This window comes from Cinclus cinclus, chromosome 9 (assembly GCF_963662255.1).
Source record: "Cinclus cinclus chromosome 9, bCinCin1.1, whole genome shotgun sequence".
Taxonomy (NCBI): Eukaryota; Metazoa; Chordata; class Aves; order Passeriformes; family Cinclidae; genus Cinclus; species Cinclus cinclus.
Genome location: NC_085054.1, coordinates 10,072,774 through 10,085,872, shown reverse-complemented (window position 1 = coordinate 10,085,872; position 13,099 = coordinate 10,072,774). Strand labels below are relative to the sequence as shown.

The 13,099-nt window shown below is 38.5% G+C and overlaps 1 protein-coding gene across 1 annotated transcript in view; it reads right to left on the bottom strand.

The window, feature by feature from the left end:
• Positions 1 to 13,099, bottom strand: part of LRP2 (LDL receptor related protein 2) — a 94,095-nt gene that overhangs the window by 22,419 nt on the left and 58,577 nt on the right. Inside the window, exons 46-59 of the mRNA XM_062498581.1 lie at positions 12,412 to 12,543; positions 11,340 to 11,541; positions 10,590 to 10,885; positions 9,586 to 10,102; positions 7,709 to 7,861; positions 7,109 to 7,279; positions 5,883 to 6,106; positions 5,311 to 5,488; positions 4,153 to 4,349; positions 2,387 to 2,632; positions 1,612 to 1,740; positions 1,335 to 1,454; positions 639 to 755; positions 251 to 367 (exon numbers count right to left, since the gene is read on the bottom strand). Of these exons, the coding sequence (XP_062354565.1) occupies positions 251 to 367; positions 639 to 755; positions 1,335 to 1,454; positions 1,612 to 1,740; positions 2,387 to 2,632; positions 4,153 to 4,349; positions 5,311 to 5,488; positions 5,883 to 6,106; positions 7,109 to 7,279; positions 7,709 to 7,861; positions 9,586 to 10,102; positions 10,590 to 10,885; positions 11,340 to 11,541; positions 12,412 to 12,543 (2,799 nt within the window). The remainder of the gene's footprint in view (positions 1 to 250; positions 368 to 638; positions 756 to 1,334; positions 1,455 to 1,611; positions 1,741 to 2,386; positions 2,633 to 4,152; positions 4,350 to 5,310; positions 5,489 to 5,882; positions 6,107 to 7,108; positions 7,280 to 7,708; positions 7,862 to 9,585; positions 10,103 to 10,589; positions 10,886 to 11,339; positions 11,542 to 12,411; positions 12,544 to 13,099) is intronic.

The window sequence follows — 13,099 nt, the reverse complement described above, 5'->3', positions numbered from 1 at the left end:
CCTGGACTTGATAAACACAATCATTTCCTGTCATTAAGAATGTGTTTACAATCAGTGAAAGAGATGGCAACCTATTGTTATATTAAAAAGCTGATTCAAAATACTATGCTTATCCTGAATTTTTACTAACATCACTGAGCACTGCAGAATTCTTCATCTCTAAGGAATCATCTCACTGAAAAATAGGGAAAAGTGCAAATCTTTCTGAAAGTGAGCACAATGAGCACCAATTGCAACACTTTTAACTCACGACAAGTTGCTTCATCAGAGAAATCAAGGCAGTCTGCGTTTCCATCACATCTGAAGCGCTCTGCAACACAGTGTCCACTATCACACTGGAAATAACCTGGGTGGCAGGTTCTCAGCTCTGAAAAGATTCAAAAGTAACTGTTGAAATGTCTTCTTGTTCAAAGACAGATAAACTTTTTATGTTTTGAGAACAATCTTCTGAAAAATGCTGGAAAATCCCAGACTACTAAAACTGTGGTATTCTCTACTTTTGGTGAAGTCACTAAGGTGACAGGGTGAACATTACTTCTTTAAAGATGCTTCCAATAAAAGATCATTTTGCAGAATAATTTATCACATTAGAAACAACAGTGTGAACATGTAAGAGGTAGCATTCAGATAATACACACCACAGTCGCGTTCATCTGAATTGTCTGCACAGTCGTCATCGTGGTCACAGATCCACCGGGAAGGAATGCAGCGCAGATTGTCACAACGATATTCACTTTCTGTGCACTCACGAGGACCTTCATTTAAAATCCATGTACAAATGTGAAAAGTTTCCCAGATGTAGACTTAAACATCCACACCTGCCTCATTGAACCAGACAGATGTAATGTGGGCAGATAATGAGGGAAAAATCTTTAAAATTAAATTATGTTAAAACAACATTTCCCCCAAGTACTCTTTAAATATGGTAGGTATTCTATGTCTCTCTTGACATAGAAAAAAGGAAAATCATTGCAGACTTTGTTTCAATACAGAATTATACAGAAACTTTTAATTCAAATCAGAAAAAAAGCCCTACTATCATTAAGAAACTATATAATACTACATTTGCACACAGGACAAAATTCAAATGCAACTTCTTAGTGGAAAACAGGAATTTGTGTTATTGTGATGACTGGATTGATCAGTGTTTTTATGTAACCAGAATGTATCTTTGTGTTATCAGTATGGTATTTCAGCAAATAAAGGACAGACTGCCATATAAAACAAAGAGAGGTTGCATTTAATAACTGTCTGCCTCATTCTCAATAGAAATAGAATGATATTTAGATCAAAAGTGGGACTATAATATAGTTACAAACAAAACAAGAACTCACTGCAGTTGTGCTCATCAGAGTTATCTCCACAGTCATCATCTCCATCACACTTCCAGCGCAGCGGGATACATCGATGATTGTCACAACGGAAATCTCCAAAAGGACTGCAAGTCATCTCCTCTGCAGAGTAGACAGTTCACCGACAAGTCAACACACATTAGTATAGTCTTTTCCCAGGTACATTATTACTGAAGGCTTTCAGAAAATCTCTGTGTTTGCAAACTGGAGAAATATTTTAAGCACAAAGTTATGTTGAAATGACCTTCTCCAAACTTACCACAGCCTTGTTCATCACTGTTGTCTCTACAGTCATCATTCCCATTGCACACTGCCCACAATGGTACACAACGGTAGTTAGTTCTACAGCTGAATTGTGTGTGATTGTCACATCGATAAGCAGGTCCCACTGAAAGAGGCAGTAGTCAAAATTAATTATGTTACTCAGACATTAACGGTCCTCCTGCTATTCTGCCCTTTTATAACTTACGGTCAATTATTTTGACTGAGAAGAGCTATCTGCTAACTTCAGAGCTGAAAAAGAGAATGCATTAAGTGTATCTAATTTTACTATCTTTTCCAATCTATGCTGCTTGCATTCTGCACATGCTACAAACAGGATCGATATGCCATCACAGGATCAAATCATACTCATTGTGTTTTTCCCTAAACTCTTCAGAGCTGGTGACACTGGCAATAGCCCAAAACTTGGGAGCTAGCAGAGGCAGCTTGTCCTCAAATGGCAAAACTTGGTCACAAGTTCTTGAAGACGTCCTTTGGCTCAGAGGCACATGCTAGAGCATACAGGAAAATCCTAGCATCAAGAAAGTCAGTGAGCCACTGACAGCATAAATAAACTTTCTCCCCTTCAAGAATAAGTAAACAGTAAATTATAGCCTCTATGTTTTCTAATACTGTTTACTACACAAATGCAATTAGCTTGCAGAAAACACTCCTTCTCAAGAAACTATTGATCTCAGGAAAATAAAGTAATGTGGTTCACTCTGCTTTTGGTGCACTTTAATGCAGGGATTTTACTACAGCTGTGTGCTTACTGCATTCGTGGAATGGCTCATCAGAGTTATCACCACAATCATCATCCACATCACACTTCCAGGACTGTGGGATGCAGCGGCCATTGTCACATTTAAATTGGCCTGGGGGACAGGTTCTACTGGCACAGTGAGCACTATCTTCATCCGAGTTGTCACCACAGTCATCCTCTCTATCACACTGCCAGGCTTCTGGGATACATCGTTTGTTGGCACACTGCCACTGATGTGTTTCACACTGGTGATTAGCTGAAAGGATACAGATCAGCTGTTAGGATACTGAAATTTACAGAAATTATCTGCTGCTCTTATATCAATTGAGCCCTTATGTTTACAGCAACAATTAAAAACAAAGTCAGAAAAAACTTAAAACATCACATATACTTGCTCACTTAAAGCAGTCAAGGTACACATTTTTAACATCACAGTCACATTTCCATGAGGCATCTTCAGACAAGCTCACTAAGGCTCTACAGTTTTCTAGGAGCAAGACATACTACCTTCTCCTAATGCAGAGGAAAGTAAACCCAGCATTCAATATGACTGAGGTAGGGTCTCCCACTCACGTCACAGAAGAGCTATTTTGGCATTGGCTCTGGCCATGATATCAGCTTACCTGTGTACTGCCTGATGATCCTGTTTCTCTAAGAATGAACATGATAGAAAACATAGCAGAAAACCATGCTAGTACCAGCTGCACAACCTACAAATGTATAGCCTCTATTCCCAAAGGGCAAAGCACTGAAAGCTGGTATCAGCAGTGCTGGCCAAGTGGGGTAGCTCTGAAAACAGGAGTCAACGCTTATCTATACTTCCAGAAGTTATGTCTCACTGTACTCCACTCTACTACTTTCTTTTACATACACTGTCAAAGTATTCAAGAGAAAACCTTGTATTATAATTTCCACTGATGTTCTAGATCAAAGGATTCTGTTCCCACTCAGGAGAAAATAAGTAAAAGGAATTACATAGACCTAAACTGATTTTTATTGCAGCCAGTACGTTAAAATCAATGCATTACACAGCTGCCACATTTCTACTTTTTTAATTCCCCTGTCACACACTTAAAATCTTAGCTGTGAAACTCAGTTAAAACTGACATTTTCATTGTTAGAACCACTTTGGAATGGAAGGCACTGAAACTATCAGTTATATAACCACACTGCTGTCCCTTTTGATTTATATTACTTGCTTGCAACTGCCAGAACTACATTATTTACAGAAAGAGAACTAAGGATATGCTTTTTTAAATTAAACCTAAGTATGTGGAATAGCATAGGTTTTTAAGGAGGCAGCATTATTCCACAAACTATCACATACAGCCCGCCAAAAAAAATCTTCCCACATGAACTGGATTTTGTGAAATGCAGAGGCTGGCATAATTTTGTCCCACCACACAAAGTAGAATGGGGGAAAATTAGCACGCCCCTTAGAACAACCTGGACATTAGGAAGCCTTACATTCTTCATAATCACCATGGCTTTACTCACAGCAAAACAAAGGGAGTCCTGTTTTTAATATTTTATACCTCAGATGGTAATTTACCTCAGTGCAAAGGTACAGAAAGTGTTTATGTTTTGATATAGTACATTTTTGCTCTCTTCTACCCTGCTTGCACTGAGGTGAATGGCTCCAGCAGTTGCAAGATTAGAAAAGACTGCATCTATCTCACCTTTCCATCTTTGAAAAAGGGACAATGAACATGAAATTTAAATGTTGATTACATGTTTTATACTGGCAAAACACTTCATTTATTTGTTGGAACATACCACAAAGTACAGGATCTTCGTCTGATCTGTCATGGCAATCTGGCAGGGTATTGCACAAGAAATGTGAACTTGTGCAGTTCCCATCATTACACTGGAACTGCCCCACAGGACAGTACCGGTGTGGACAGGTTGGGGGCTCATCAGAGCCATCTCGACAGTCCCTCTGTCCATCACATTTCCACCAGATGGGAATACACCTACAAAGAGAAAACAGTGTGTTCTTTGTTGAGGATATAGCTTTACAGATATACAACCATACTTTTACAGCATAAAAGACAGTCTTGTCTTAGTGTTATTTCTTGAAACATCCAAAACATCTTGAATTTTATGTATCCTATTTCATATGTCAAATGCTAATAAAATATACCAGAATACTATCACCAGAAACAGATGATAAACAGATGATATTGGTGGATCTCTAGAAGGAAGTTCACAGAAAACAATACAGATTTAATTTTTATGTTTATTTGTGATAATCTTCCCTGATTTTTTTTAAGCTCAATCTCTAACTGGACTTTTAACAAGGTAATATTTCAATAATACACCCCAACTTCAGCACAAAAAATTCACTAGGGATTATCATTATAACACTGCTTCAAAAGGCAACCCAATAAGTACATCTGCCTGATAGGCTCCAGGGTAATATATCAGTACAGGAGCTCTTATATCACCATTCCTCTTCCTCCACTGCTGTCTCAGTAAAAAGGGTTAGAAATGTGCCCTCCCAACAGCTAAATGGCTTTCCTGGGCCATGTGCTGGCAGACAGCATATATATTTGGCAGAAACAGATACATTGTAAAAGATTAATAAAAAAAGAAAAAAAAAAAAAAGAAAAAAATGGGGTTCCAGGTTTGAGAATTCAACAAGAAAGGGTTTCTGGGGGTACATGTTTCTAACAAGCCAAACTTCACTACATTAGCAATGCCTATAACAGAAATAAAAGTAAAAAAGTACTACATAAGGAACCAGCCTAGAAGCACTTTTTCAAAATGAAAGCCTATCTTCCTGTCTTTTCCTGGTTTTCTCTCTTAAAGCATGCCACAAACTCATAATGGCAACAGAAGGAATCTCTAATTTCCTGCCCTTTTGAACAGACTAAACTATAAAATATGTCTTTAAAAACACATTGAGAAAGCAATGGTGAGGAGCAGACTTACCTCTCAGTGTCTGCACAGAGAAACTGGGTGCTAGAGCACATTGGAAGGCAGTGGGCTGTATTGCCAAACTCTATGACCATGAAGTTATCAGGACATTCACAGGAAAACCCCTGACCACCAGCTTTTATTAGGCAAAGGTGGGAACAACCACCATTATTGGTGCCACAAGGATTATTAACTGGTAAAACAGAAGAATAAGTATTACCATACTTTGTAACACAAAAGTTTCAATCTACGATAGATTTCTCTAATACTGTTTTGAAACCTTAAATGTAAGTGGTTGAAAACCAAAACCTAAGTAGGCATTTCATGAGAGAAATATATGTAATTTCCTAGTGAAATCTACGCTATTAAGCCACAATGTTTTAGAAACTGATTTAAAATTATGCATTATCAGTCACTGCTTTTCAAAGAAAAGGCAATTTATAAATTCAAAGTAGATGCCCACATTTGCTCCATGCCTTTTATTCCCCTCAGCAAAGGCAAAAAGCTGAGTACATTCAGGGTCCTTTACAACTAGTCCCCAGACAACAGCTGACCCTCTAAATGCAAATCTAATTCTGTTTTCTCACCAAATGGTTGTCTGTATGGATGGTAAACATGAATGTCAAATGGTCTGTGTGTGGTATTCACAAGAACAGTCCTTTCTGATCCGTCATATTTATTTCCTTTTTCAACTGTCCTTGTGTTCCAGTCAGTCCAATATATCGTGTCTTCAAAAATTGTTATTGCAAATGGATGAGGTAGAGTCCCATCGTATACCGTGTGACGATGATGTCCATCCAGGTCAGAGTACCTCCACAAAGAAGAATTTGTGCAAAACATTCAGATAAATGCTAAAACCTCTTTCCATCTTTTCACATATTATGTATGCTTATGATCCTTCATTATTGGTGACCAGAAACATGCAATGTAGAATTGCAGCTTCTTTATTCCCTAAAGACGGATCACCATCCTTAGCAAATTCATTTTAGTTTATGGAGGAAAGTAAAACAGGTTATTTCAGGGAAGTAAATGGAATAGAGTAACATCCACTGAAATAGAAGCACATTAGCTAGAAGAATGAAATTTTGCACATTTATTGCCTTAACAGCAAGTTATTTTTGTCACAAAAGACACTAGTTCCCTAGATGATTCAGACTGCTAATAATGGAACACTGAAGACATTATTGCCTTCCTATATTCCTAAATTTTACATATCTTTCTGATTTAGAACTTCCTTTGCTGAGCTATCTTTGACAAATTTTTATGTTTTTACTATTGCCTTGCTATATGGGGAAATAATGCTATTTAGGTGGGAATTTTTTAGTACTAGAAGCAAAGTATAGATTTTTCTTGATTGACAAAAGAATCCCATTTGCCAACAGGAAATTCCATATCATACTTATGAACATTCAGACATCTTCTAAAGGTTTGCATACAACTTATTAGCACATAACTAGTTTAGTTACAGCTCAATTCTTATCTATAAGCAGTAACTAGGGAATAAAAAAATAGGGACTATACAGTCAGTTTTGCTTTGGTTCAGGTTGTATAACTAGATATAGAGAAGTTGCATGTTTTAGTACAGAATGTGAGTATTTTCACTGTAATTTTTGACAATTTTCAATGAATGCAGCAACTCAGTTACTGTGTCATCTAATGATCCATATCATCTACTACTCCGGACATTTTGACTCCAGTTTTCTATAAGTCAGTGGGCAGAAATATGTGCTCTTTTTACAGCACCTATAAATTCTCCCATCACAATCTGACATGAGTGATCATTCAGTTGTTTTAGTATTTTCTGTATACATACTCAATATAATTTAGATGGGCATCTGTCCAGTAGAGCTTGTCGTTGGTGTAATCTATGGTAAGTCCATTGGGCCACTCTAACTTTGTGGAGATGATCACAGTCTTCTCCTTGCCATCCATGCCAGCTCGTCCAATATAGGCTCGATCTGCCCAGTCTGTCCAGTAAATCTGTCTGTTCAAATGAATACTTAGAGTTAGGATTGTTGAAGCAAATATTAGAAGCCATGCCTCAAATACAGTATTTCCTGCCACAGAACTAAAACAGAGATTAAGGAAAAAGAAAGCTAATATATTTCTTAGTTTAACTGCTACAGCAGACAGTTGTGCAATCACAGCTGAACTCAGTCAGCCCCAATATCTATCAAGCCATATACATTTCTATCAACCTTTTTAGCCTCACAGTCAGAACTTTCTAGTCCATATAGAACCAAGTTCCACCAGCCATGCATATAACACCCATAACAGGCAAGCTACTATTTTTCCTAGGCCACAACTAAAACCACAATAATGTAAATGCAAGCAGCCCAAATTTACTTCAGGTTTTCAGAACAGTGCAAAATTATTTGCAAAAGAAAGGAAAAGGACTCTTGAAATGTCATACCCATATTTTGGATGAACAACAATTGCTCTGGGATACTGAAAGCAGAAAGTATTGTTGGCATCCACACACCGATCCACCAGTTTTTTCCGGAATCTTCCATCAAGTTCAGAGACATAGAGACAATCTCGGTAGGCATCTACCCAATACAATTTTCTGAAATATTTTAGAGATAATTTATTACATATCTATATTTTCCCCTTGTTTTGCTTCACAGCATCTTTAATTTTTTTTCTCCTAAAAGAAATGTATCCACTGGATGCACATACACAAGCAATGTATCCACAAAGAACACACACTTCAGTGATATCCCTTCTACACCATGCTCCAGGCTGCCCTTTTCACTTTGTAGCCACAATCAGCGATGCCATATTCAAACTTGCAGGTGCCCAGTTGAGTAATAATATGCCATTTGCCTACAAATTCCTAAACCCCTCTTCCCATTCTGTCCTACCAACAATGGCCAGGAGCAGGGAAACAGACATGCAGTGCAATGGACTGTGACCAGGGCTGTAAGGCATTGTAGAGAATCCTCAACTGTTCCACGTTGCCACCTCTGCTCTGACCAAACAGGTAGAAAAGTCCTAAGTAGTTTGACACCCTAGAATTTTCTAACATTTCTGTTGCTTTGCCTGGGAACTACACACAGCTGTAAGCTAAGAAATCATACAAGCAGAGGGGATGATTTTTTGAAAGCCTTCATCAAAGCAAAGCATTCTTTGAAATTCTCTGCAGAGCTGGTCAGCTCCAGCACTCACAGTGCCATACCAGAAATAGCCTGACTGATATAATTCTGCCTACATCACCCTAAGTTGTAACATGCCCACCAGGGAGGAGGAGAAAATAGTCTTCCCTAACCTACATCTCATGGCATCGTTTAATCCACTCTCTGCACTGAAAACAAACAGAAAAATTCAGCCATTGTACTGTCATTCAGCCTGCCTGGAACACCCAAACAAGAACTGCCTGAAGACATAACTAACGGTAGTTGAAATAACTCAAAAGTTGTATTAGAAATGAAGCAATAGGACCACTTCAGCAAAAATTTGCCTTTTGCTTCATCATCTCTCCATGAATCATAAAGCATTTGGGGCTGCTGACAACATTAATTATCATTAGGTTTAGAGCCAAAGTGTTTGACAAAAGTAAAAACTATTATATGGACATATTAATATGAACACACTCATAGAAGTTCCAAAAGTGACTTTTTGAACAATTCTTATTGGTCTACAGTCTGACCCATGTTATTTAAACTTTTCGTATTTATATTACTGCACTTGGAAAGCAAGATGAAACACAGCAAGACCACTGTCAGTGGTCACCACATAACGACAGAGGTTCTGTGGCAGTAAATCAGACTACTTTTTGAAACACTGCAGGCCATTAAAAATTGGCCACAATGAGATGTGTTTTCCAATTACCTCACCCATGTGCTGTCCTCCTGACAGAAAATTATGTGTATCATGTTGTTTGAGCGTGTCAGTTAAAGGTGCATTTTTCAAGGGCAAAAGACACATGCTCTTCATGTTGGTAAAGGAGCTACATTTCATTAAGTCTTACTGTCACTTCACTGGGATCTAGTTAGCTGTTACAATATTTTGTTTATGCAGTGTGAAACCTGCATGCCAATCCCAACAACTGAAAGCAAACAACTGATGAGAGTAAGTCTGACAGAACCTGAGCATACTACACGAGAGTAATTTAAGTGCAATATTTTAGATGCTGATAAACAATTTCAGAGCAGTTACTGCATTCACAACCCAAACTATTTCAGTACTCATCAGGAATTTCATATGGAGTGGGGGGAAAACCCCTAAGATAAACTCCTTCACACATCATTTCTTCAGTAGCCCAGAAAGACAAAAAATGTATTTTCTTACCTGCCAACCCAGTCAACAGCGATACCTTCCCCGTTGGGAACATCATCACTTATCACTGCCTCCTTATTTGTTCCATTTAGGAACATTCGTTCAATGACATTCCTCCCCACATCAATCCAGTACAACCTCTTTTCCACCCTGTCAAAGTCCAGTGCCACCACATTTCTCAGTCCTTGCAAAATGAGAGAGTAAGACTGGCCATCTGCTGTGAGATTTCTCAGATAGTAACGGTTGCTAAAAATAAGGTATGGGGAGATATTACTATTTTGCCGGCAACTTTTTCCATCAGGCTCCCGGATATAGCCTGGGGCACACTTACAGATGTAGGAGCCAGCTGTGTTCTCACAAATCTGGCTACATACTGATGGAGTTTCATTGCACTCATCAATATCATCACAAGTCCGTTTATCAGACATAAGTTTGTATCCAGGATGACAAGAACAGTAGAAACTTGTCTGTGTGTCTGTACAGTCATGATCACATCCACTGATTGAAGGGTCACTGCATTCATTTACACCTGGGGAAGGAAAGGAGTTCTATTCAAGGAGCCAGCTAGCAGAGTAATAGTGCAGTCACTTTCCAATGCACTCTGTCTCTCTCTCCTTGCTACCCCCTGAAAATGCTGAATGTGGATGTGGGCTGCTGTAATAAAGGAAAAAAGAAAACAACATAATCTGAAATAAAATTATTCTACCACCTCTGAAGTCTGTCACAAAACACAGTGCAAATTATAGACTACAGTATATTTTGGAAATGGAAGGGCAATGCAAGGGAAATACATTTTGTTTCTATCATTAGCTCATCATCACAGTCAGTTAAAACAGCATATAAGTATGACTTAATTAAAGCAAAAAAAATTAGAATATATATTTCTTAAAATTTTGTTTTCTGAGGAACAGCCATGAAATAGATATGACTGGAATTAAAGAATTGTCTTAAGAGTGTATTTTTTCAAAGGTGCCTAAGATCTTTAAATTAGACAGTACAAATAAATCTATACGTACCACATCCTTTTTCATCACTGTTGTCTAAGCAATCATCCAACCGATTGCAGACTTTAACCAACTCAATGCAGTTTCCATTGTCACATTTAAAATGATGGGGAGAGCAGGTCGCTTCTGGTGTACTACAGAGATGTTCCAGCTCATCAGATTCATCACCACAGTCATTATCCCCATCACAGATGTAGGCTTTGGAAATGCAGCGCCCATTCTGACAAGTGAACTGGTGCTGTTGACATGGTTCATAGATGCATCCTCTTTCATCACTGCTGTCTCCACAGTCATTCCGCCGATCACACCTGAAGAAAAATGAACATTCTCTTCAAATATAAGGAGGCAATCGCTGTCTCCAGGGCAGGTGGATAGATATACTCTCCCAATTTCCAAAGAAGGCCATAATTTTTGGCTCCAGTAGAAGAGACTTTCAGAAAATGAGGTCATATTATATCATCTGATCCTGTGCGTCTTGCTAATATTCCCTGTGTGCATTATAGGCTGGACAGAATCACCTCAGGAGAGGTTACTAGTGAAAATAAGAAGGATTAAATGCTAATGGTGAGCAATGGGAATATTAACAGAAAATTCTAGAGCATTTTCAAGTCAAAGCTAAGGCACAAATGCAGAGCAGAAAAATAGTTTCACTACAATATGTAGATCTAATTACAGCTAAATGGAGTGAAAAAAAAGGTTGAATTAGCTCCTTCACAATAAGCAATTTTGAGAATTTCTATAGCTTCTTGGGCAGTTACAAACCTGTATGCATTACGGATGCACAAGCCGTTACTACAGGTAAACTCATTTTCTGTGCAAGATCTTCGTGTGCAGTTCTGGTGTTCATCAAGAGCATCACTGCAGTCAGCATCACCATCACAGACCCATGCCAGAGGAATGCACCTCCTGAGTGGGGGTCGATTGTTGGCACAAGTGAACTCTGCTGCTGTGCAGTTGCGGTTTGCTGAAGGAAAAGCACATTCACTAACCAAGTTACGCTCCGTATATGTGGCACCCTCCTCCATCACCCACACAAACAACCTGCATATCCACCCATAATCCACAGTAGGGCCATGTCCTGCTGCACATGCAGAGATAGATACCACTGTACTTTCTCATGTATAAAACTACACATTGCTCTTCATGGAGGCTGACTGGGAGCCAAAGCATTCCTTAGGCAATGCTGACACATGCAGAAATCTGCATCTTTCTAGATTCTCAAACGTTTTCAGCCAGATTTTCTGAGTGCTGAGCAGCCTTTATTCCCTATTTTGTTCAAGGTAGTCTGTGCTCCAGGGACCAAGCAGAGGTAGCAGTACTATTAGGGCAAGGACTATAAGTATAAGCAGCTGTTCTCAAAAGAATCAAGAAGTAGGACCAGGCTTGGTGAACGTCCTTCCCTTTATTCACCCTGTGAACAGACGTGCTTACTTTGTTCACTACTTTTTAAAGATATTAAGCCACAAACATGTGGCTATTCATTAATATGGATAAGATACAACGCATGATCACCAGAGAGCATCTCTATTGAAACTGCTCTAGCTGCCCAGATCATACCCACAACCTAGGTTAATTACATCTCCATTTCAACTCAACAATTCAAAGAGGAATAATTGCAAAATTAGAACAACATTTCGTCGGGTTTTTTACCAGTAAAATATTCAATTTTTATTCAAGATAATGAAAATTAAGGTACAGGAAGATTGTACCTCATGCTTAATGTGCACATTTATAGGGTAGGAAAATTGTCAGGGGGTGAGAGTTTGGGGGTTGGTTATTTTCTAAAAAAACACCTGTAGGACAAAGTGCAGTATCTACTTAGTTCATCACCTACCACAATTATGTCTTTGATCCTCATCACTCATATCCCCACAGTCATTATCACCATCACAGATCCACGTTGCTGGGATACATCTGCCATCATCACATCTGAACTGGTCGTTCGAACAAGTCCGCATTTGGGGCACTTAAAAATGAACATAATCACTGTGCTTGTTAAACTAACCTGCACTGCCATGAAATGTAGTGAGGACTGTGTTTCAGGGGGAAGCTTATGAGAGTGAAATGTAAAATTGAAGCTTAATTGTAAAATAGTTAATGTATAAGATGCAAAACATTTTCTTAAGCTAAAAGTGCAACTCTAATAATGTGCAAAGTGAGCTACCAGTCCTGCTGAAACCACAGAAGAATCTTGCCTTGCGTTATTCTTACTTTTACAGTGAGAATAGCAACTATGTTATAATATCAACTATCATTGACTTCAGTTAACTCCTTCTCTTCTTCCCTGGAGATCACTGTACCTTTTTTCACCTCCTACCTTATTCCTCTCTTATTCCCATCAGTTTCCATTGTACATACAGGATTTGTTTACTGTAATGCTATACCCATATACTGTGTCAACACTGTTCCCCTTTGCATGGCACATTCCCTTTTTCCCCAAATGTAATACTGCATGCACACTTTCTGTACAGCATGACATCTGCTTTTACATGCAAAACAATACCAAGATGCTTGCAATTTTT